The sequence below is a fragment of the Gymnoscopelus braueri genome (genome assembly GCF_963280865.1).
Source record: "Gymnoscopelus braueri genome assembly, chromosome: 24".
Classification (NCBI taxonomy): domain Eukaryota; kingdom Metazoa; phylum Chordata; class Actinopteri; order Myctophiformes; family Myctophidae; genus Gymnoscopelus; species Gymnoscopelus braueri.
The window spans coordinates 23,378,819-23,405,871 of NC_137626.1; the positions used below are offsets into that span (position 1 = coordinate 23,378,819).

The following is a 27,053-nucleotide window of genomic DNA, read 5'->3' on the forward strand; positions in this document are numbered from 1 at the left end:
TGATTGATTGATTGATTGATTGAATGAATACTTTATTAACAGTTTGCAAACACAAGCACAGAAAGTACAGTTCAATACAAAAGGGTGCTAACAGGATTAAACACAAGAAAGCACTATGGCTTGTTGTTTCTAATTGGTGTCCTGTATTCAATTCATCGAAACATTTAATGACAAACAATTATACAATACTATGCAAAAACATCATATAAACGAGTAGTAATCAAAAATAAAAATATGTACAGGTACCTCCAGGTTCCTGCCCGGGTTCGTGGAGAGCAATGGGTCGGACCGCCGAGAGAGGCGAGGCTCCACAAGGTCTCGCATGCAGGGGGTGAGGGGTCTGATCGCTCCTCAGAACACCTTCCTGGATACGATCGCCACTCGCTTTGATGGGACTCGTAAGTATTAAACATCAATTATTTCCAGTGGTGTAAAATAACAAAGTACATTTACTCAAGTAGTCTACTGTACTTAAGTACAATGTTGAGGTATTTTTTACTTTGATTGATTGATTGAATACTATAAGAGGATTTTAAACCCAATAAGCATAGGCTTGTTTCAATTGGGGTCCTTTGTACTCAATTCATCGAAACATTAATGACAGCCAAATGCAAAAACAATTATCTGAAAACTTTAGTTACTATTTACTTTGAAGATTTTGATTATTATTACAAAACCTAGATTAAACACTTCAGCCCTTTGAATATTTTGGCCATTTGAAAATAAATCTACAAGCTCACAATGCTTTGTGATGCCATGCATTGTGAGCTTGTATATCTGCTATTTTCAAAAGATGTTAATACATTTTATACATCTGAATATTTTTCTTTTTATATATATAAATATATAAAAATGCAATACTTTTTCCCACCACTGATTATTTCTAGGTAGAGCGCATTGGAAGTTGACAACTAAAGTATCCATGCAAATTATAAAGACTGACATTATTTATAATCTGCATGTATACTTTTGTTTTAGTTATAAATAAAACGAGGCAGTTCCTGAGTCTCCTGCTCTCATTTTGAGATGCTAGTGACACACTTGACATCTACAAAAAATTAGAGCAGTCGAATCACAATTATGTATTGCATTTGTGCTTCCACCATAGGAAGGTAGATCAATACTCAATGTAAACATGAATTCATGTACTGGTTGGGAAGACTGGGATTCATAACTGGGCCAGTTAGTAAATCAAACAGAATGCCTTGGCAGCTCCCCAGGCCCTTACAGCCATATAACATTGACTGGATACTTAATATACTGCCAGGGGCCTAGCTCTTGGCCAGGAGGAATAGTTGCAAAAGAATATATTAACATTATTTGCAGAGAATTTTTTTCCCCCTTAAGTTATGTTATGTGTTCTGCTGTCACACACGCACACGCACACGCACGCGAGCACACACACACACACACACACACACACACACACACACACACACACACACACACACACACACACACACACACACACACACACACACACACACACACACACACACACACACACACACACGCACACACTTCTACTGTAACTGAGGACAGGACATTTAAAATAAAGAATTCTGCTGCTGGTTATTGGCTACTTATAATGGATGATGTGTTGTTGAAGCCTTAAGCATTTGGACTCTGAGTCTGAGCTCTGTGTTTCTTTTAGTCAGCCAGGTCAGCAGACATTTGGACTGTGAGTTCTAGGTTTCTTGGCCAGGCAGCTCATTGGACTCAGCTCTGGGTTTCTGAAGTCTCTACTTATTAAGTCTTTGCTCAAGTATGTGTGTAATTTTATAATAAATCACCAAAACATAAATTATTATAGACCTACATAGTAATTAAGATGATATATGCATCTAATATATATTTTTTAGGAATATATGGCCATATTATTGGGCTTGGTTTTCGAGGTGAGATTTGGCTTTTTTCTCTCGCTAGATTTGGCTTGTTTTTGGCTTGTTTTTGGAGGTGGATTGGCTTATTTCTCTCATGAGAGTTGGCAACACTACTGCGCACGCCGATTCATCCACGTTCACACGCAACCGCACAAGGAAATGTCACTTCAAACATGCGTTTGAAATGTTTAATACGTAAAAAAAAATATTGGCGGTCAATATGTTTATGTGTTACAGTATATGTTATTCGCGTCCTAACTTAATCTATGCACATTTTCGTGGTGTTGTAGCCAGGCAGGTCAGCAGACATTTGGCTTGTGGCAGCATGGAGGTGCGCTCATCACACGGCCCACAGCCCAACAGAACACTGTCCCTGCAATTTGTTGAGTGTGGCTGCAGCCAACCGTGACACACTGTCATAATTCCTATCAGTGAATGTGCATCTGAAACAGACTACATTAAAATCTGAGTGACATAAAATAGTCGCCCACCCCCACAGAGACCCGGGTTAAATTCTTCACCACAATGGAACCACAATGAACTCAATTGACAGTTTTTGTTAGTGGGAAGCTGGCAGGGGATTGTATTCTTGTCGCTGCTCTAGCGACTCCTACTGGTTGATCAGTTGGCTGGGAAAGATACTGTGGATCTTAGCGAAGATTATGCTCTCCTGGATGAAACACCTTGCTGTCAGGTGAAAAGAAGTGACTCCCATGTGTATTTCGTATTGAAGCAAGAGTAAATCTCCACAGGTCTCTCACATAAAAACATGAAAAACATTAGACAGCATAATTTAGACTTTCAGCCGTGAAGGACAGCATTATGTCAACTTATGTACAAAAGAAAAAGATGAATGGTTTCCCCACTGGTTAAAGAATAATTAATGCCTTGTTAGAGCGTTTTGCCCTCTTACATCAGCAGGAGCTATCAGAGGCAATATCAGACTTTTAGGTGGAGTTGACAAGCCTGTCAGCTAGCACTGACATCTCTTTGGTCTACGTCTACACTGTAGGCATGTCTTTCTGGATGTGAAGGACTAATGCTTGATTTACACTTGGTTGCACATCGTAAAAATAGCCTTGCATCGTGAGCTTGTAGATTGGCTATTTTCGATGCATGACTATCGGCACGCAACTTGGTATAAATTCAGCTTGGTGAGTGAAAGGAGGCCAGCAGAACAGCCCCAGACCAAATTTCTCATTTGTGCTTACTTATATAATTCGGAGACGAATGTTTTGATCCAGGTAGTGTAAATGTACAGTACGTCAGGTCAGATATTTGCTCATCAAGCCCTGCGCCTTCCAACCTCAGTAAATCAAGGAATGTCTTTTAATGGTTGTGGGTTGCACACATACTGCACATGACAATACTGAGGCTATAGGGCAGCTCAGGCATTGGATTTGAAATGAATGTCAATTTTTTGGCTCCACCAACAGCATGGCTCTATATGGGTCTGTCCACCACTTTTGTCCTAAACAAGATATCTTGAAATCTACTGACTGGACTGCCATGAAATCACATTCATGCTTCCAGGGGGATGACCCTTAATGATTTTGGTGACTGAAACATGCTGAGTGTATTTGTGTCACCTTAACTGTTGCCACCCTCAGGCCATAATGACAATTTTGCACACAAGAGATCTCATAATCTAACAGATTGCAGGATGAACCTCAGTTCATTGATTATGGTGACTGTAGTGCCACCTTTTGGAGAATTGTTATTCGTTTTCAGTTTTAAAGGCACTTTGTAGCTTTGTAATTATCTGCGCTGGGCCAGAACAGCCGGGGGTGAAGATTATGTTTTTCTCCTGTGTGTGTGTGGTGCAAGCTTTGCTAAATGGCGGGACTCCAAATACATATTTTTGCCACTGCTTTTGCACAATACTTTTCCAAGTCTTGTTGGAGGGGCCTCTATAGACAAATCTCTCAGAGCGCTGCCTGTAGCTGTGGTGTCACGGTGCGGAGCGGCAGCCGATTGACACCGCAGTTATGATTGCCGCTCTGTGGATTCGTCTATAGAGCGCTCCACCTTTCAATTCTGACCATGGGGTGTGCAAAAAGTTGAACTGCGTGTCGTAGAAACGCTATTTACCCCCGCAGCTTCTTTGGGTCGTGACTGCTACAACCCATGACTTACACAGCTCCGGGTAGGTAACCCAGCCGGGTGGCTCCACTGAGCAGTGTGAGCCGACCTTTAAATTTACATGAATAAGATTTTGCTGTTGTTTACTCCCACCCCTCAGTTCTGGCACTAATAATATTTTCCACCCCTTTTTGTCTATTTATAGCCCCACTACTGAAAGCATTGGTTTCTAAGGATGCCAACATCAGTCTGTTCAAAACATTGAACAGACTGACTTTTTTACCATGAGTAAATGCAGCAATTAATATTTAAGTGTTCTTCTCTGATCTACTCGATTTGTATGATTGGACTGCATCGAGCATACAGTATCATAATATACATAAGTTCACCTGCCAGTCATGGATAAGTAGGAGGCTTGGCTTGAGTAGGAGAGCACCAGTAAGCCAATGAGACTGGTTATAATATCACATACAGCTAATAGGCTTAACTCTCCCTGCCTCGCAGTCTCTAGTTGTAAATCCTGTCCCTTGCCATGTTCGACTCCAGCACGGGAATTGATGCCTGTAATTTATGCCATAGCATAACTGTCCCTGAAGTGGATAGTACATTTCTGTGATGAATAACAAATCCCAAATACCTACAAAATTTATAGCACTTCTGGTCAATCCTAGTAGCCCTTGTAGCCCAAAAACCAATACAGGCCTATACCACTAAAAGGTACTGCAGAAGTTACATGAATCTCCAAAACATCTTGAATTAATAACGGTCCTTGAAGGCACTGTGGTTTGATTAATTACAGTCGCATGCAGACACAGCAGACCAAATCATTCTGTCTCAGTTTATTATGGTGGCTGATCACTCTGGAGATATTGTTGCTAAGCTCAAGTTATATACACAATGTATCTCTGTGCTTGATGGGAGACAGAGAGAGAGAGAGAGACAGACAGACAGACAGACAGACAGACAGACAGACAGACAGTCAGTCAGTCAGTCAGTCAGTCAGTCAGTCAGTCAGTCAGTCAGTCAGTCAGTGAGAGAGAGAGAGACATACATGTAGAAAACAAAATAGAAGCTATTTGAAATTGTGAGAGAACAGGGGAAACGGTTGCATGGATGGATATTTTTGTGTCACTGGAGTGTTGTGCCTTGGGCTGAAGTTTTGAAGCTGATCTTTTGTGAAAGTCTGTTCTCAGTAAAGTGTTCACAGCACAGAGAGCTGGTTTTCAAACGCAGAGCACTTCACTTGTTGTTTTTCTGCCTGCCTGCCATCTTTATGCTTTGAGCAGGGTAAAATGTATTAAAACAAGATGCCTACAGTGTGTAAATCCTAAAAACCTGACATGCCGACCCATACATTCAGTATTCCTAATAGTGCAAGTAATTGTAAAGTACATAGTTCTGCTCAGACCAGGTGTTATAATTGCACATCCAGAAAATGACGGCTCTGGGGAGGAAACTATTACTCTAGTCTGTCTACTCTGTATGGGCCTGAATATCTCTTTAGTTCCTCCCAGATAGCATGGGGGCAAATAAGGGATACAGCAGTGAATTTGGTCTAGAGCCCGACCATCAATGTTGTGAGAAATCTTTTGTGGGGAACAAAAGAAGGAAATAAAAGGGGAAGAAGGTGTAAAATGTATTAAAAAAAACTTCAGCCCTGAAGGACAGCACCGTGTCAACTTATGTACAAAAGAAAAAGATAAGTGGTTTCCCCAGTGTTTAAAGGATAATTCATGCCTTTGTAGTGCGAGATATCAACTATTGTGCTCTCTTACATCAGCATGAGCTATCAGAGGCAATCTCAGACTTTAGACTTATTTAGGTGGAGTTGACAAGCCTGTCAACTTAGCCTGGTTCCAGACCATAGACCCCGCCCACTCTCTGAGTGCTTCAGTCTGATAATCAGACTACTGTCAACTAGCACTGACACCCCTGGATGTGAAGGACCTAATGCTTGATTTGTACTTGGTTGCGCATCGTAAAAATTGCGTATCTATAAGTACAAGCTCACAATGTGTTGCATCATTACATCAGAACATTTGACTTATAAATAAAAAATAGATAAAATAAACAAATAACTTTGATCAAATGTTTTTAAATGAAGTATTATATTAAATATTGAATTAAAAGAATTACATTTAACTTTAATTTTACAATGAACAAGCAAACAAGTAAATATAAAATACACATACACTTCATTTTATTTGACCACTTAACCCCTATTCAAGCATAAAAAAGCAGACCTACAAGCTCACAACGCCGATGCTGTATCTGGGAGACAATGATCCCCTGTCTGCTGTTGATTCTTTGCAGAGCTTAGTTGTCAGTGGAGGAGCATCTAGCCTACCACAGAGATGCAGTATGTGAGGATGCTTTCTGTGTTGAGTGTCGGTGATGTTGAGTGTCCATGAGTGATCCTCTGGTGTGTGTGGATGCCCAATAACTTCAAACTGGCCACTCTCCCCACCGTGTCTCCATTGATTTGCACAGAAGTGTAATCGCCTCTTTATGTTCCTCCTTAAGTCGATGATGACCTCTTGTGTCATGTTGGTGTTGAGAGTTAGACTGTTTATTGAACAACACCTCTCATTTGGGTTGAGTGAGCAATCCTTCTTCACACGCACACGCACATGCACACGCACACGCAGACGCACACACACACACACACACACACACACACACACACACACACACACACACACACACACACACACACACACACACACACACACATACACACATAGGTGTAAGATCTCTTTCCTCAGACTATGCTGGCATGGTCTGCCACCTTTCACATATATCCGTTTACATCTCATCCTCTTTGACATTACTTTTCGGTTTTGTGTACTATTGAGTGTCAACTTGTGTAGCCGTTATGTCAATCATTTTACAAATTTACTTCCTCTCACGAAGGACTCACAAAGCGACTGTGGGCCAGTTAAAACCAGCCACTTATATTTCAAATCGCAGCATTTGATTGACTGGTGAATCATGCGATACATAATTGACAGAAGGACTTAACAATTATACTTTGCACATTGCAGAGACATTTGAATGACGGAAATCTAGGGAGACAGATGGAGAGAGGTAAACAATGAATATATGTATGAGAGAGAGAGAAAGAGAGAGACTGAGAGCGAGGCGGGGGGGAAGACAGTAGAGATGATGTGCTGAACTGCTCACATGCTGCGCTAATGTTTCATGGCTCTAGTTAGACATTTCACTGCATACGATGCTATTATTATAAGGGCATGCCTCCCAGTGATTTGCTCTCTACTGAGCACACTTTTCTAGTTTAAGCAGTTGTTTTTCAGAACACTAATAAATACAGTCCCAGGACAAAGTGCCGAACATGAGGTGACAGGGCCTTCTCAGTTGCTGCACCCTCCAGATGGAACTCACTCCCAACTCACATCAAAGCTGCCCCCACCCCCTCCTCTTTTAAAACCGTCATCAAAACAGACTTCAGGCTTGCCATCACCAACTAATCTCATTTCCCCTTTTATCATTCCAATTTTAACTGTTTTAGTTGTTTTGTTTTTAGCCCTTATTTTCTCTTGCTTGTTCTTTTCTTTTAATGAAGTTGTTTTGTATTTTATAAAGCCACTTTGAGTACATTGGAAAGTGCTATATAAATCTGATGTATTATTGGTGCATTTTCAGTCGGCCCTTTACAAGCAAGCACCGTTGTAATGCACTGGCTCTCAAATCTGGTCCTAAGGTCCCAGAGTAGCACTGGTACTCTGTGTACTCACCAAATCAGATATTTATTTTGACCGGCACTCGACTCCAAGGGAATACAATTACCTAGCTGCTAGGGCAGAAAACGAGCACTTGCCTGCCTGGGTTCTCAGCGCCCGTGAATGAGAGCCATTTCTTTAATGCACACCCAAGAGTGCATGCTGGGTATTATTTCTCAACCCGTGACCTGAATCCAATTCGGTATTGCCTGTCATAACAATGTGTGTTTATTATATTATTTTGTGTGTGCATGTGTGCATGCCTGTGCACGATATGTTCTGAGCTTGTAGGGCAGTTGCCTTCGGTGCACGATACTATCATACGATAGACCATAAATTAGGCACACACACACACACACACACACACACACACACACACACGCACACACACACACACACACACACACACACACACACACACACACACACACACACACACACACACACACACACACACACACAGTCCCAAATGCACAAAAGTTGATGAGCCACCCACTGGGCGTTCTGGAGGGCTATCGCTATCCCAAAGGATTTTGTGAGCTGCCCAGAGACTGTGTCTAAATGGTTTGGTACATCAATGTGGATGTCATTACCCTAACTACTAGTGTGTATCTGACAGTAGTGGTGGCTTATCCTCAGGCAGCGTGTGCCGTGTCAGAGGGGGCAAAGTGCCACTGGTGCGCAGCGGGAAACAGCTTTTTCTTGGAGATGGACTCGTCCCCCAGCAAAAGTAATTTGGATCCTGGCACAATGTGGCACAGGATCCATTTTAAAATGTGGATCCTGTGGGGATGACTAAAGCATTTATATAGGAGTTGGTTATAAAAGGACTAAATTATTATACATTTCACTGTCTGTGCATCATCTTCTTATTTCCTTATGCCGCAGTCTTTCTTCTCTCTCTCTCTCTCTCTCTCTCTCTCTCTCTCTCTCTCTCTCTCTCTCTCTCTCTCTCTCTCTCTCTCTCTCTCTCTCTCTCTCTCTCTCTCAATCTTTGCCATCTGTCTGGCCATATCACTCTTTTCTCACTCTCTCCCAACTTTTGATTCTCTATGTTTCTCTTTCCATCTGTACACATACACCCACCCCCAGTCTTTCACTTTGTCGTTTACTTGCTTTGCAATCCCATCTGTTATTATTCACATTCTAGTGAGAATGCTGAGCCTCTGGACTCTCCAATTTCATTTAAAATGTGGACTTTAATTATCTCCATGGAAGAAATGGTTCGGCTTTGGAAGCCATACATAAAGGAGTTATGTCATGAAATATTCAAGATTGCACATAAGTCAGCCTGTTGGTCAGAAGTGTCAGAAAAGGGTCCGCACAGCCAGAGAGTGAGCTTAGATATTCATTAACTGACATGAGAGTCTTTTCACCCACCACTGGGTTAAAGATGCTATCCATAACTTATGTACTGTACTTTGTTTCTTAGTTTTTTTCTTTCTGAAATGCACAGTGCGGTGTGGTTTTGTCAATAAACTAGGCTGAATGTAAAAAAAATCACATTCAATAAATGACTGTGTGTGTAGCCAATAGCCATATAGTGGTGCTGTTTCTCAACAGAGGCCATCATACTAGGGCTTTAAATGATGCCATCCGTGTTTTTTCCCCCATTTGGTTCCATCATCATCAAAACAAGGAGGAGTAATTAAAAACGTGAGAAAGAACTTAATAACGACTTAAAAAAGACATACTGTATCCAGGTGGTGCAGGGGTAAATGTCTTGCTCACCACCGGTAAGACTGGGGTTAGATTCCTCCATGTTGCATCCGGCTCAGCAAGGCGCTCCAAAAAATTATTGGCCGGGGACATCGTTCTGTCACTGCACCAGCGACTCCTACAGGTTGGGTGACTGACTGTTCAGCAAGGAGCGGAACCGAGAGGACTAGCATGTTCTTCCGCATGCATTAAGTCTTCCGGGTGAAACTCCTCACTCTCTGGTGAAAAGAACAGGCTGGTGACCCCATGAGTGTTTATATATACCCCATGGCTGTGGCTGTGGGGATGACTAAATTGGGGAGAAAGATTTTATGAAAATAAAAAACAGACAAATACCTCACTGCATTGAAGTTGATGTACTTCCCTGGAGACAGGCTTGTATCATTCTGCATATTCACTATACTGCAGTCACCTGTAACTTCATGCTATGGTACGTTTCACAACAACATTTTGAATACACGGAGAGCTCCCAACATATCCTGCTATCGTTTTCTCAGCTTTTTTGAAAACACGATCAGATGCTCCGATGCTTTTTATTTTATATTGTCGACGTTTGGACCACACATGCCTTTGTCAAGATGAAAAAAATATATAAAAGCAAACAATACTCTAGATGATTGAAAAACTTTTCCTCTGTGGTTGAAACGTCAATAAAACATCTTTGATGGGAGATTTTTATCAGAATTATGTGTCCCCTTCCAGCACTCCAGGCATCTTTTGTTGTGGATGCAAGCGGATGAAATAATCTCAGCGATCCCTTACATTTTCCACCATGGCATTTGCTTTAGTCAGAGGACCAGCTGCAGTGTCATCACACAAAATCTTCCACGGTCTCATATTAATGCTGTGCACAAAACATCATTAAAATTGTATTCGACTCTCGCTCTGAAACCTCCTTTGTTTTCACAGGCGTCGCTTCCCATTCCCATTGCAATCTAGCTGTACAAGGACTTCTCCTCACTTTGAAGGGCTTGCTTTCGGGACAATCTGTCAGGCCTGCTGCCTTTTTAAATGAACCCTATATCTTCTCCATTTTGTCATGTCCCGCTATTATTCTCCCATCATCCTCTTCTTTGTCACAATGCATTGTGAGCTTGTACATCTGATGACAAAGTATAAATTAATAATTACTCTCTTCTGGACTTAACCCCCTCCCTCCCCTCTCACTCCCCTTCTTCCCAGTACTATCTCTACTCCTGCATTCACATTCATCTTTTTCTGCCGCTTTTCCTCGAACTGTGACGTGTGCCTGCCTGTCCCTAGTGCGTTTGGGACTAGCTGCTGGCAATGTGTGTGCGACTGTGTGTGTGTGTGTGTGTGTGTGTGTGTGTGGGGGGGTGTATATATATATATATATATATATATATATATATATATATATATATATATATATATATATAGTACACCAGTAATTCACCATAGTTTGGTGTAGGCATGCCAATACGCTGATACTTTTTGTTGTGTTGTTTGATGGGCAAACACAATGATGGAGCTGCTGGCAATGTGTGTGTGTGTGTGTGTGTGTGTGTGTGTGTGTGTGTGTGTGTGTGTGTGTGTGTGTGTGTGTGTGTGTGTGTGTGTGTGTGTGTGTGTGTGTGTGTGTGTGTATATATATATATATAGTACACCAGTAATTCACCATAGTTTGGTTCACGCCAATACGTTGATACTTTTTGTTGTGTTGTTTGATGGGTTTGTTTACCGTTTGATTTTTCTCCCTCCTCCCCCTCTCCCTGTTCCCCCTCCTTTGTCTTCTTCTCGGTTTTCTGAACACAACAAAAATGATGGAGCTTGCGTGAAAAATGAATTTCGCCCACTTCGTTCACACCTGTAAACCTGTGATGTGACAATAAAGTAGTTGCTTCTTGATTCTTGAGGTTCTATACATGCAATTATATTCAGAGAGAGAGAGAGAAAAGAGTTAGAGAGAGAGAGGGAAAGAGAGAGCAGCATCCTGATCTTGCCTCATATCTTTTCTCTTTCACCCCTCATTAAATTCAAAAGTTACGGAAATGTCAGTATGGTGGTAAAGTTCCTACCAAACGCCGCAGAGAGTGGGGATCGTGGGGATAGTACAGCAGATAAGCAGAACAATCGTTCAAATCTGGAAAGAAGCACCAAAATCTTACTGAGTGTACCTCATTCTTTAGAAAAATCCCATAAGCCACGTAAATTTCAAAATGGCCGCCAATTTTAAAGATGGCTGCCTTTTTGGAAATTTCTTACCACATATATTGTTTGCACCTATGTACCTTTGTTCTTGTATTTACGTTTTATGCTCTGTTTCCCTGTGTAATGTAATGTACTCCACTGTCTGCCTGTTTTTAGTTTTTATGTTTTCTGTGGGGACTGCGGATGTAAATTAGCGTCTTTAGCTAAATCCGGTGTATTTACATTGCATTGTCATGTTCATTAATATGCGGTGTCCCGTCTAAATAAACACATAAAGTAAAGTAATTTACCCTCCTAGTGAAACTCCTTACTGTCAGGTGAAAGAAGCGGCTGGCGAATCCATGTATATCGGAGGAAACTGTATGCACTGTAGGGAGAAGTATAAATTAGACTTCACCCCCGTCCCCCTCTCTAAGCCACTCTCTCTTTATGTCATCCAGACAGCAACTTTGTCCTGGGAAACGCCCAGGTGCAGTCCCTCTACCCCATCGTCTACTGCTCCGACGGCTTCTGTGAGCTCACTGGCTTTGCCCGTGGCGAGCTCATGCAGAAGAGCTGCATTTGTCACTTCCTGCACGGCGCGGAGACCAGCGACCGTCTGACCTCGCAGATGCAGAAGGCCCTGGACGAACGGAGCGAGTTTAAGACCGAGATCATTCTTTACAAGAAGGGTGGTAAGTAGGGCTGGGCCAATTCTTACAAACGTTTTATACACTTATTTTACACTGCCCTCATAGTTCTCTGACAAGGTCTGTGTTGTAAATATTACGGGTGCAACAATGAATCCAATTATTCGATTGTAAAAGAAATTACAGATTTTAATGAAGTAATCACTTTTTCATGAATAGTGAAAATAGCTGCTCACAAGCTCACAACTCTTCACAATCCATCACATTGTGAGCTTGAAGAGCTATTTTTGCACACCACCAATATCCGGCATTGCACAATGAATTATAATATAGGCCAGGGGTTAAGTGGTTAATCAGACTAATTGATTTAGTTGATTATTAAAAAATCAACTTCAATTTGTTGATATATAAGAAATAAAAATAAAACCTATTAAATAAATCCTGCTTCTCAATTATTCGATTAACCAATATGAGCAAGCTTAAGTCGGTGAGAAGTTCTAAATGTTGGTTTCGACTCATGTTCGGTTAATTGCCTACGATTGGCCCAGGTGGGCGGGCGTGTTTTGTTGCTGGTTCATAATTTATTGCATACATGGTGAAAATAGCTTGGTTTGGTGGGTCCTTAGATTGACAGCTGGTCAGATATGTTTTGTGGGAGGTTTTCCTACTGAGGAGGTGGTGTTTGATTGAATGATTCATTTATATGAAATTAAAATGGATTATCTTTATTTATTTATTCATTACACTTTTGTAACTTTCCTGTCATCTAATGGTTTCTCATGTTGAAATAGAAGTTGATGATAATGATGATGATTAATTGGCTGGGTAGGTTGAAGGGGACAGGCGGTTGGTTGCTTGAGTAGTTTTAAGAGGTGGATAGATACTTGGATAGATCATTGGCTGATTCACTTCCTGGTTGGGAGGATCTTTATAATTGGTTGCTTTTAAAGACCCAATTTCCTCAATGTAAAGATCCTAATTTCATTATTTATTCATTTTCTACCAGCAACCTGCAATGTAAAGGGTTCCTTCTGCAGGGTTATTTGTGTAAATCATAATTCCAATGGGAAATCAGTGCACAGGGGTAGAAACCTTTACTGGCCGCTGGCAACGGGAAGATAAAGTTGCCATACATGAGGAAGTATGGAAACATAGCTCTTTAATTTATTGTGTAGAAAAACTGAAAGCGTGCTTGAGGCAAACCCCAAGCAACTAAAGAAATTATACACATTGTTACTGTATATTACAATTGTGTTCAGTTTTGCTCAGCCTGCAAGCCTATTCTGTTCACATAATAACAACACCTTGCATATTAATATGGCTCAGGACATCTGTGCGCGTCAACCCAGATTCTCCTCACTGTATTATCTGCAGTAACAGGAATGCCATAGAAGATTCTTCAAATCTAAATGTGTCTTAGCATAAATTACTACATTTGGCTGGGTAGCGATGGTTCAGTGAAGCTTTTGGAAAGAAGAGGGGATGCTCACTTGTTTGGCCAAATGTTCATTCATGTCGGCACACAAATCAAGTAAAACAGGCAACGAACCAATCCGCTCAACCTCGCTGTGCGGAGTCAAGTCCATTTCTTGGGATTCTAGGCCCCATGAAAAGATATGATACTTAAAGGGATAGTTCACCACAAAATGACTTTTTTTCCTATCGATTAGTCACCTCATGGAGACTTGAATTCATGGATATCTTTTTGTTTTTGTCGCATTCCTAAGCCAATAATTTGATGACCGGCAGCTGTTCCGGTAGGAGACACAAAGAGTCTCCTTTGTGTCTCCTACCGGAACCGCTGCCTACCGGTCCGCTGGTGACTAATCGATAGGAAAAAAGTCATTTTGGGGGTGAACTATCCCTTTAATACTGTATGGGCCCCATGTTGCCTAATGCTGTGTTCACACTAACGGCGACAAAAGCTAAGTATAAATTAGGGTGAAACTGATTGTGATGCTATATTAACAAATGTTGCTTTGGACCCCTTGGAACCCCTTTGAGGACCCCTGGGGGTCCCCAGACCCCACTTTGAGTGGGGTTTAAACAACAAGAGTCTTTCTTCCATTCACGGAGCAGAGCAGGGACTATGGAGAGAGAAGAAAAATATGATTCATTGATGCTTCACTGCATCCTTAGAGGTTGGAGCTCTGAAAAATGTTGAAGCCAGCTCAACTTTTCTTTGGTAGTGTGCTAATCACTCATGAACCCTAGCGTCCCTCTTCTGGGGCGAACATCAGTGGAAAATAGCCGATCTACAAGCTCACAATGCATTGCAACGTGACGTTGTGAGCTTGTAGATTGGCTGTTTTCGGTGAAGAGATTTGGTGTTGAGGGAAATACTAGCGGGCCTAGTATAGAGCCCTGGGGGACCCCGGTCAACAAGTATATAGGGTTTAAGTGGTTAATGCTGATGGAGAGCTGTCATCCATGTCTCTTGGTCAGGCTCCCAGTTCTGGTGTCTCCTGGATATTGTTCCCATCAAGAATGAGAAGAGCGAGGTGGTTATGTTCCTGGTCTCTCAAAAAGACATCACAGAGAACAAGAAGGACCGCCCCGATGGCATTGACTCAGAAACTGGTGAGTGTAACCTCCTTCCCGAACAGGGTTCTTGTGTCAAATGGGGGAGGGAGCTACAGTAATAACATTCATCTGATGTGCTCTGATTGGTCTGTTGAATTGCCAATTAAAAATGTCGGCAGAAAGTGTAACAAAGATACTTGTGAGTTCTGCAAGTTTGATCATTTTATTGCCTCCAATGGCTCCGTAATATAATGATCATCTTTATCGTTGTTGCATCTATGATCGAGGAACTGGAACTAGCGATTTCATTCACCCTCATTTTATGGAGAAACAGGCTTCAAAATCCAAAATGTTAACACAAATGAACACAAACAGAGCAGATTTTGTCAATATATAGACAAACTAGTCCTGGTACAATCAGGTAAAATCCTTTTACATCAGTTATACCTACAGGTGTCAACATTGTTGCATGCATTATACAGATATTGTGACATCAAGTTTTGTTGACCAAGGCTCTAAAAAAGAAAAGAAAATCCAGGTCCAGTTCATCAGTCAATCAATCCTTACATCATCCCTCAACTCCGCGTCGCCATCCTATTGGTCCTCCAATCTTCAGTCCACCAATCATCTCCTATCACCTGCAACAAATACACCTGTGCACCTTCAATCAGTTCCTTATCCCTTCCACCATGACTTTTTTGTGTGTGTTAAAACCTACAGGCTACTCTTATCTGTGTAATTCAGGCCTGTTATAGTGTAACTCAGTAAAAAAAATTTGCCTCAGTGTTTTTTTTAACACCAACACGTAAATATATAGGTGCTATAGGTGTAATTCTGAGTCCTGTGTTGCCATGCAATGAGAATGAATTGAATCACGAATCACTATGCAGTTGCGCATCCCAAGGTTCAACTTCAGTTCTGCTTATCCAAGAAAATCTGTGAGGGACCTTGGTCAAACCTACTGTACTGTATGTGAGAGGGAGGGAGGGGAAAGGGATAAAAGGAGAGATAGAAATAAATACATAAAAAGGGAGGGCGAGATAACAGAGGGAGCGAGGTAACGAGGTAGACATGAGACACATTGGGATAGCATGGATGACAGGGATAAGGAACAGCAGACAGGGAGGCAGGGAGTCGGGTAGGGAATAAGAGAGGGGAGAAAGCTAATATAGTTTTACAATGACTTCCTGTACTAACAATTCTTGACGTTTTGCTTAAAGACATTCTTTTCCAGTGTCTCAACCAAGGACGACAGAGACAATTGTGGCTAATTAAAACACTTTTTTTGCAGGCTGCATCCATTCACTGGATCCATAAGTCCGTTCAAGGAGTTGTCTTTCATTAACCACTCGCCTTTTGAACAGGCTTCACGCTCTCTACCTCCTTTTTAGATATTTTATTCTGCCTTTTTTTGATGACTTTGCGTAGTGATATTATGGAGTCATTATCCTCCTTTAAGGTCAATTCTCATACTCCGATAGCATAGCATACATGTACTGGGACCGGATTCTGCTGGGGTCGTCCTTGCGGACAAAAATTATGTAGTAGCGCGATGGTTCTCAAACATTTTAGTCAAGGACCCCCAAATTGATACATATTTGGCCACAGACCCCCATTTGAAAATGTTTTGTGCTAGGACCCCCATAGAGAAGCTTTTTCAAGAAATAGCAACTCTACAAGCTCACATAATATTGCAAACCTTGTGAGCTTGTAGATTGGCTCTTTCTGAATGCCTGAAATATAAAATAAATTTTTAATCTGTTACTAATTTTTCTGGGGACCCCCTGGAACCCCTCCAAAGACCCCTGGGGCGCCCCAGAGCCCACTTTGAGAACCACTGCGGTAGCGGACCTCAGCATAAGTCCGCCTGGGCATCCATGCAAAGCTCCATTTTCACGTACGCAAAGCAAGAACAGAACAAGGCTCGGCATGCACCATCACAGCGTCACATCACAAGCTGTTTCAGATGATGATCTTTGGGTCATTTGAATAAAAATAGGATAGTAAAAAGGATTGATATGTAATGTGAGAATATAATTGGTGTCCTGAAACTGAATCCATTTGCCAAACTATTGAAAATAGTGCTTTTAGAAATGAGAAGAAATGCTGACTGTGTACTGTCCATCTCTGGTCAGTCTGCACAATGTGTGCACACCCTGTACAGTAGCTACTTATACACTTTGTCAGCATCTTTAGTCTCATTCTTGGTCTTCCATTTGTTCCTCTACTGTCTGTTTCCTCTATTGTCTTCCCCCCTGGCCTCTCTGCTCTCCCTCTGCTCTCCCCGTCTAGATGAAGAGACGGGTCTGGAGGTCCACCAGATCACCCGTCCCCCGGGTTTCTCCTCGGAGCGCCGGCGGAGCCGGGCCGTGCTCTACCAGCTGTCTGGACACCTCCAGAGGCAGGACAAGACCAAGAGCAAGCTCAACATCAACAACGTGAGGCTCGCTTCCATGCGTTTCAACGCTAATTCCACACTTTTTGTTTTCAGCTGAAAAGTTGTCATTTTTTACTTTATCTCACTTTATCTCACTCTTGAGTGTTAAATGAACACTCCGGATTTTAGGCAGAAGTAGAGCCTTCCTTACAAATGGGTTCTCGTCACGTTCTTCATTGCCACCATCATTGACCTTATCAACATCCTCATCATCGTCATCATCATCACCACCTCATCATCACTGTCATCAGCATCATCATCTCCTCCATTATCAGTAAGATTCTAGTTTTTTTCTAAGATTCTAAATTCAGCATAATCACCTGCTAATCCATTTACACACACAAACATGACGGACATACTGTACATGACCAGACATTTACACACAAACGTAGTATACTTTAATTTATTGGTATCACATTGAAAACTAATTTCTTCCAAGGTTCCAAAGACAAAACATCATATTTTTCAAGTGTTAACGTTAGATTATAGTCAAAATCTTAGTGTTTTGGCAATTATTTTGGGGCCCACTTGCAATATCCTCATGGTCCACCAGTGGGCCCCGGCCCATAGGTTGAGAATCACTGATGCAGCAGACTATTGGGTCCTCGCAGGTGCTATAATTAAATTGAGTGATTCCATCACAAATCTATTGATTTAATTAGACCAGTTGATCAATGACCAGGGCCTGTCTTTGGTTTAGAGCAGCACAGGTAAATTGGATGATCTAGACTGAGACAAATGGCTGCTTTCAATTTGGGAAGATTACTGCCAGCAGTTTACTGTGCAATGAACATGATATTTTGGGACTGGATAACCACGTATTTTGAGTTTTAAAAAAAGAAAAAAGTGTGCGTGTGCAATGCATCATATGTGTGAGATCAAACACATGTATATACATTGAGAACATCTGTCAACACATTCTCACTACCAACTCATCACACTTTGTCGGGTACCTTTAGCATCCGGTGCCGACACTGAGGACACCATTTTGTGTGGTATGTCTATGTTTACAACGACGGATCATAACTGATTCCCACCATGTCGGTATGCAAATTGGACGGCACTGAGCTGGCAGAAGCAGACTTCGCGCCACTCAGTGTGGGCAGTCACTCGGCTGATGGCTCACTCAGGCTCACGGGGCTCAAGCCAGTGTTGATTTTGACAGCAAATTTTGAATAAAATTCCATTTAGTTTTAGTCATATTTTAGTCACTGAAATGTTTTAGTCGTGTTTTAAGATTATAGTCGACTAAATCTACAGTTGATTTAGTCGACTAAAATGTATTTTGGCGGTGCCTTGATAGTGTCGTAATGGCTGATTTTACACTTGGTTGCGTGCTGAAAATAGCAGATCTACAAGCTCACAACGCGTCGCAGCTTGTAGATCGGCTATTTTCAGAGCGCAACTCCCGAGCGCAACCAAACATAAAATGACTTGTCTTTTAGTTCTACTGCTTCTCTTCTCCACTAGTCCCTCCCTAACATTTTAGTCTAGTTTTTATTTGTTGACGAAATTGTCAATATATTTAGTCTTAGTTTTAGTCATCGTAGCTTAGTTTTTATTTCGTTTTTATTTCGTTTTTGTCAGTGAAAAGGGTAGTCGACAAACATTTTTCGTCATAGTTTTAGTCGACGAAATCAACACTGGCTCAAGCCAATGTTTTTAACTTGTTTTTAACTTGTTTGTAATGGCAACATCGCCTTGTTCTCAATCACGTCACATGACAACCTTCCTCATTCCGTCACACATGATAAGACCCTTGCACGTTTAAAAATGTACATAATGCGTTGACTCAGTGATGCCAGGGCATCCTGACCACGGCCCTGTCAGTGTCCACATGTGACAAGTAGGGAGTAAGAATGTACATCTGCCCCCCCCCCCCCCCCCTTCCCTGTGCAGAACGTGCTGGGGGCAAACGCCAACCCGGTCCCAGAGTACAAGGTGGCCGACGTCCAGAAGTCCCGCTTCATCCTGCTTCACTACGGCACCTTCAAGGCCGGCTGGGATTGGCTGATCCTGCTGGCCACCTTCTACGTGGCCATCACCGTCCCCTACAACGTCTGCTTCACCGGCGCCGAGATACGGGAGGACGGGGGCTCGGCCGCACGCAACCCCCCCAGCGTCAGTGACATACTGGTGGAGATACTGTTCATAATCGGTGAGACGTGATGTGGTTCATGTTTAACACGTGTACTTGTAATGTACTGGATATATAGGATACTGTATACACACACTGTATATGTAAATGCTCTTATACCAGCCAGGACCAATATACTGTATACCAGCGTTTCCCAACCGTTTACTGTGCCGCCTGAGAGGGCTGGGTGTGCCGTGTAAACGTGTGAACGTTTTTGGTGTAGTATTCTGAAAAGAATGATGACACTTGCGCGATCGGTATTCTATCACTTCTTTGTCATTTGCAAGTCACATCACTGTTTGTTTGCATGCGTGAACTAACCTTGTGATACTGCCTAGTCTGTCTGTCTGCTGCTTGGAGCTTGGAGCTACTTATGTATGTATATATGTATATATGTATGCACGTGTGTGTAATGTGTATACAGTGTATACACATTACACGCACATGCATACATATATACATACATAAGTATAGTATACTGTACATGAACATGTAAGGTACTGAATCAGTGCTCTGCACTATCACTGAGCTACTGTATATCCCCAATGCTAGCCTTCAGTCAAACCAGGAGTTTGTTGGTCCGTGCTAATACCATCATCATTTACCAGCATCGCCATCAAAACAGCAATGACTGGGTTTATGGCAAACTACTGAGCCTCAGATACACGCATGCATGCGCGCGCACACACACACACACACACACACACACACACACACACACACACACACACACACACACACACACACACACACACACACACACACACACACACACACACACACACACACAATCTTTATATGAAAGTAAATGTCAACTATGTGACCTTTCCAACCAGCGATAGACCACATACGGCACGGATCCATCGTCTCCGTTTCTCATTATCTCACTCAGCCGGATGGTCAATAAACAGGGAGGTGTTGCCCAATCAACAAAGCAAAGATCTTTCCGTGGCAATGATGAATATGGTGGTATTTCGCTAACTGCAATTGATTTAGGGTCCCATTTCTAATTTGCTGTCTTATAGTGTACTAATTAAATTATAGATAAATACAAGTTTCTTAAATCTAGCCGGAAATGACAGTGTCAGTTGCAGTTTGCCAGTGTTTGGCTCTGATTTTTAATCACTAACTGACAACAAAAGGGTTTTTGAGTGGAATAGGTTTATAGAGTGTTGCCTTCATCCCAGTTTAGCTTCTTTCATTGATTGCTGTTATGAAAGGAAAATAATCCTTTAGCTTGGGGTACAGAAAATCAATTTATCATCACGATCCATTTTCTATGACAAGTTGTTATGTTTTCTGTCTCAATAGTTGGAGATCATCGGTGCTTCTAGGGGGATTAAACATTTAAACACAGCTTGCATTTTATCCCACCAGAGGCAAACGATTGGCACTGGCTTTTGCTAGGGTTTCCCCCCCCCCCCTAGCCCCCCCCCCATCCCAGCTACTGTTTTCCTGTTCTTCTTTTCTAATTAACTGTGTCCTCCGATGGTATCACTTGGAGGATGAACTGAAACAAACTCTATCAATTAGTTTGAGGCTATGCGTGAATTGATGTCTGTGGTAGATTAACTTCTTTTTCCATTAGTGATGTCTCCTTTTTGTTCTGCAGAATCCATCTCTGCTGAGAGTGCCCCAACACATGAGCGCCATGAAGGCATCTGTTAAGCAGTAGATAAGCAACTCAAAAATGCTAAGCAATTGTAAGAAAGTGTAGAGCTTAAGAAGAAGGGCTGGGCGATATGACTTCAAATCAATATCACGATTATTTTAAACCTTTGCCTCGATTACTATTAATGAACGATTATTAAAAGAAATATATATTTTTTGAATAGCAGATCAGCAAGCTCACAACACGTTGCAATGCGGTGAAACATGCCACCATTGTACAATAAAGTATAATACATGGTTAAGTGGTTAATCAGACGAATCAATTTAAACTGGGCTCAAATTACAGGACTTTTAAAATCTTAAACGATTTGGATCTGGTAGCATCAAACACTACAGGATAATCTTCTCTCAAGATTCTCTCATAAGATTATTTATTAAACATGCACACACTACAATATTTTAAAATAATGAGCACGTTACAGGATTTCATTGAGATTATTAGCATTGTCACACAGCACCTCATATCATTTAATCTCACATGATCACATGCAGGAGCAGTAACAGAGTAGATGTAAACGACAAACAAAGCCGGTTAAATTAGCAGTGGTGACAAGAGGTTGTGGTATGTCTGAGAAAACACGTTTTAGACAGTTTTCTGACCACATATCTACAAGCCTCAACTGTTCAATGCACCGCAGGTTGTTTGGACCGGTCTCCGTGCCAAAGGTCTTCTCATTCACTTCACATCTTCACACCTCCCGTAGCCTGTCTTTCTCTCGCTCGCGCGACACTCCTGCCATGCCGTTCCACTCAATAGTGATCGTCCAGATAAATATCAAACATGTTTGAAAATGATCGGAACAGCCCCAAACGTCCTGTGAGCAAATTGAAGGGCTTTGAACCACTCACACTGGACGATGATTTTGCTCAATAATCACTCCCAATCTAAACTGGGGTAGGGAACTCCCCCGGGTGTCGGGACTTGAGAGAGACGTTCTCTACCCCAAATACCCCCGATTATCTTGTAATGTGTGCGTGTGTACCTTTAGTTGACAAAAGATCTAATTGGGAAAAAGAATAAACGTTGCTTCTTGATTATTTGGTTATAAGTCGGTTATTGGTTCTAAATATCGGTGTCGATATATATTTTCAGTTCATTGCCCAGCCCTAGTGTAACGAGTAAAGAAAGTGACTGAGTAAGGAATTTCCATTTCTTCTCTCATCCACAAACACATACATAGCTATGGAAATGAATATGAATTTAGTGGTTAGCGTAACTACAAACGCCACCACAACTGTCTCCGTGCGTGATCTCTCCAGAACGGGTGATGTGACAGATCCAGACGGTGTATTGGTGGTTTAGGTTGACGTGCAATATGGTCTTTATGTGGCAGATATCGTGCTGAACTTTCGAACGACCTACGTGAGCACGTCTGGCCAGGTGGTGTATGACGCACGCTCCATCTGCGTCCACTACGCCACGTCCTGGCTGTTTGTGGATCTGATCGCTGCTCTGCCCTTTGATCTGCTGTATGCCTTCAACATCAGCGTGGTGAGTCACACACACATGCAGTAAGACATGTACATACGCACACGCACGCACGCACGCACGCACGCACGCACGCACGCACGCACGCACGCACGCACGCACGCACGCACGCACGCACGCACGCACGCACGCACGCACGCACACACACACACACACACACACACACACACAGAGTGCTGTTCAGCTTTGCTCTATTAGAACTTTTAGTTGACCCTGGGACTGTACTGTATGTTTCCATGTTTGTGTCACACACTACTGTACACACACACATACTAGTCTATTATTGATGTTAATTGTGTTCAAAGTCCCGGCTGGGTCAGCAAATCCTATTGCTATTATGGGGGGGGGGGGGATTGAGAGAACTTGACAACAGAAAGAAATGTCAAGTCTCTAATGTTTTTCTGTCTCTCTCTCCACCGCTGCTCTCATGAGAGAGGCACCTGTTTGCGCCTGGCTGACATTAACGAGTGGTTTAGCACAATAATAGGCTCTATGAAACTGTATGAGTCATAAACCTCTCAACACCTCTCTTTCACTTCTTCTACCTTTTTTTCTTCGTGCATTGTTCTCTATAAACATATGACCATTTTCCTGTTAATGGCTTTATTTTAGTCGTGTTTGTGGAGTGCCTGGTGGATCAGTCAATTAGTGCATATGGACCACGTGTTCCGTGTGAGTCTCGAGGACCCGAGTTCCAATCTGACTCACGGTCTTGTCGCGCACATCTCTCCTCTCTATCGCCTTGGCTTCCTGTTGCTCTACACTCTCCTATCTCAGTTAATAAAGCATACAAATTCTGGAAAAATGACTAAATTAGTTAATTACGGGGCCAGAGCTCAGCTCTGGACCTGTTTTAATGTTCCCCTCTTTTTTCTTCTGCCACTTTTGGCAGTTCTGGCTGAACCGTGCATACGCTTTTTACGAAACTTGGCCATATGGTAGATGGTCATGAAAAACTATCAAGAAATAATTCTCACAATCTTTCGTCAAAAGGTGGCGCTATAGCAAAATGCCAACTTTGAACAGGTACAACTCATGCCCTGTTTGACCTACAGCCATGAAACTTCAATATACATATGCGTCTACTCATGATCAACAACTTTCACACTCTGACTTTTGACCTCTGACCTTTAGATCTCCCAACATTTTGAATTATATGAAAAACGGTTCAAACCTATCTCCTCCTGGGATTTTTGAGTAATCTGCACGAAACGTTTTACACATGAACTTTGGACCTATGCCGACAAACATGTGCAAAAGATTTTCCATAAGTGAAAAAATTAAGCTTTAATGAGCCAATGAATATTGCAGTTTTATGACAATTATTCATCTGCCCCTAACATATACATGCAGACTCACATTTATTTGAAACTTTGCGGTAATGTTGAGGGTCATTCCAAATATCACTGAAACCAATCTTACTCCAATTGGTCAAAGGGGGGCGCTATAGCAATTTTTTTTAAATGCAAACTTTAAACAGGCAAAAGTCATGCCTCGTTTGGCCGACAGCCATTAAACCTGCTTACACATGTGCCTTGACTCATGAGGAACACATGTATCACGTTGACCAGTAAGCTCCGCCCTTAGATTGTCTGCAATTTTGAGCAGTTTGAAAAACACTTAAACCCAGGATTTTTCAGCTATTTGCGTGAAATTGTATCATCTGAGTGATCTCCTTTTTCACAGGTTCTTGTCTGTTGGTCCAATGGCTTCTCCCTTAAACGTGTGCTTCACAACCTGAAGGTTGCCAGTTCAAGCCTCACTTGATACGGACTTCATTAAAGTTACATTGCACACAACATGATTGTGTCAATTAATACATGTGCAATTGTTAAACATAACCTGAAATACTTATTTGAGAGGGTATGTTTTTGCAATGTATGACATACTTCATTCTGAAAATAGCCTATCTACAATCTCAATACTTTTCAGATAGCAACGTGTTTCTGAGCTTGTAGATCGACTGCTTTCACTGGTTCACTTTTATCTTCAACAGACAACCTCAGCCTGGACAAGGCTATAGCACTATAGGTAGTGTTGCAGCCCGTCAATCCGAAGGTTGAGGGTTCGATTCCTGTTAATGGCAATAGGTTGAGATGTCCAATCAATCCATTCTGCTTCCATCTCTCTCTCTTCAATCTATTATGTTTCCGTGTCTCTCTCTCTTCAATCTATTCCGTTTCCATGTCTCTCTCTCTCTCTCTCTTCAATCTATTCCGTTTCCATGGCTCTCTCGCTCTCTCTCTCCAATCTATTCCGTTTCCATGTCACTCTCTCTCTCTCTCTCTCTCTCTCTCTCTCTCTCTCTCTCTCTCTCTGCCTCTCTCTCATCATCATGTAGATCGGCTACTTTCACTGGTTTCTGTTCCGAGGAGACATACAATTTCTCTATCGGTAGATGGTTAGGGAACCAGTGATCTAGAGTAGTTAGCGAAACAAAGGCCTGGTCCATGAGGGACGGAAAGACTTATATATATCAACAGACACTATCAGGACTATCATATCTCTAGCTCAATGAGAAGAAAGGCAGCCTATGAGTCCAGAGGTCACCGGTTCGATCCCTGTCCCCGACAATGTGTTGAGGCGATCATGATGATCTGTCTCTCTCTCTTCAATCTATTCAGTTTCCATCTCTCTCTCTCTCTCCAGTTTCCATTTCTCTCTCTCTAGTTTCCATGTCTCTCTCTCTCCATCTCCAGTTTCCTTGTCTCTCTCTTTCTTCAATCTATTCAGTCTCCATGTCTCTCTCTCTCTCTTTCACTGGCCCCGTGTTATCGCTGCTTGCAGCTATATTTAATTAATTGTAATGCCTCCACCAACCAGTTGTCGTTTACAACTGTGTCTGTCCAGACTCATATAGTATTATAGTGAATGAAGACTTTGAAGGAATGTAATTAATTTACTGTAATATTTGTTTAGTGATGTCACAGTTACCTTGACCTTTGCCCTTTGACCACCTGGACGGACAACCCGAAAACATGTTTGATTACATCTTCTCCAAAATCATTCAAATGTCACAGAACTCGCCTAAATAATTGAGTCATTGTTGGATAAATATCAGTGCGCGTTTAATACAGTCATGGAGATTTGTATTTTGTTCGTAAATCAATCTTTTCTCCAGGGACAATTTATAGTTAGACGTTTCATATCAATATGCCGTTTTAAATGCATAAAAAATGAAATGTTAACGTTGGATTACCTATCATACTGTATGTTAAGCAAGTTTCAAGTCTTTGCAAGTTGATTTTCATACCGTTCTAAAATTAATGATACTACAGTAGCTATGCTTTGGAAAATGCTGGGCATTTAAGTGTGATTCACAGTCAATTCACAGTCATTATAGTGTGATTCACAGTCCTTATTGTGTGATTCCCAGTCAATGGGTAAAATGTGCCAGACCGCGGTATGGTCTTTTAATTACTTGTATTCATGCTTTGTGTTCTTTCTATAACATGTTTAGTATAGTCTTTTCACGGTTCAACATGAATATATACCTGTTAACCACTTCAGAAATAGTGAAATTAGCAATCTACACATTGAGCTTGTTGATCGGCTATTTTTGCTATGTTCTGTTTACCAAGGAGCTGGATGCCTTGAGTAGGAATATAGACCTTTAACTTTTTAACAAAAGCTTTTTTTGTTTTGTTTTACAAAAAAATATCACTTATACCTTAGCACCTTTAATCCTCCTCATAGAGCATGTATAGTGTCTTCAACTGCTCTTCCCTGTTCTCCATCTTACCCCAAGAACTTTGGGGTGCACCTCCTGAAGACGGTGCGTCTCCTGCGGCTCTTGCGCCTCCTTCAGAAGCTGGACCGCTACTCCCAGTACAGTGCCGTGGTCCTCACCCTCCTCATGTCCACCTTCGCCCTGCTGGCACACTGGATGGCCTGTGTCTGGTACTTCATCGGACGCAGCGAGATCGAGAGCAACAGCCCCAGTTCTTGGGACGTAGGTGCGTGTGCGAGCGAGCGTGCGAGCGTGCGTGCGTGCTTGCATGCGTGCGTGTGTGCGCGTGTGTGTGAAATGACAGATGGCTGACTATGCACAGAAAAGTAAAACATATGTTGAAGGGAGGGCATTCTAAGCAGATGGTTTGGTAGAGAGTGCCCCCCCCCCCGAACACACACACGTTTTTTTGTTTTATTTGCTCCCACAACGCGCACACAAACACACACACACACACACACACACACACACACACACACACACACATTCTTCCACCCTTACCCAGCTGTCTCCTTCCCCTGATACCACTTTGTGCCTGATTTGTACTTGGTTGCGTGCTGTGTTGTGCACCGAAAATCGCAATGCAACGTTGTGTGCTTGTAGATCTGAGGTTTTCGGTGTGTTTGACACCGGCATGCAACTAAGTCTAAATCCGTCTTTACCCTTGCCTGACAGCCAGGCTGCTCAGACATTCTAGGCAGGCTGCAATAACTTCTTGCCTTTAGGGTTGTTGGCTGAGCGATATGAGGAGAAGCAGAAGTTCACCTACCTGACCAGCACTATTCATTCAAAAACAATATTTCCACTGTTTGATCAAATGGTAGCAGTGGTGCCGACCCAA

The 27,053-nt window shown here is 42.1% G+C and overlaps 1 protein-coding gene across 1 annotated transcript in view; it reads left to right on the forward strand.

The window, feature by feature from the left end:
* Nucleotides 1–322: 322 nt before the first annotated feature.
* Nucleotides 323–27,053, forward strand: part of LOC308080524 (voltage-gated delayed rectifier potassium channel KCNH8-like) — a gene marked incomplete at both ends in the record, with an annotated part of 58,399 nt that continues 31,668 nt past the window's right edge. Inside the window, 7 exons of the mRNA XM_080422420.1 lie at nucleotides 323–398; nucleotides 12,037–12,270; nucleotides 14,671–14,805; nucleotides 17,041–17,186; nucleotides 19,085–19,343; nucleotides 22,328–22,485; nucleotides 26,231–26,438. Of these exons, the coding sequence (XP_080278546.1) occupies nucleotides 323–398; nucleotides 12,037–12,270; nucleotides 14,671–14,805; nucleotides 17,041–17,186; nucleotides 19,085–19,343; nucleotides 22,328–22,485; nucleotides 26,231–26,438 (1,216 nt within the window). The remainder of the gene's footprint in view (nucleotides 399–12,036; nucleotides 12,271–14,670; nucleotides 14,806–17,040; nucleotides 17,187–19,084; nucleotides 19,344–22,327; nucleotides 22,486–26,230; nucleotides 26,439–27,053) is intronic.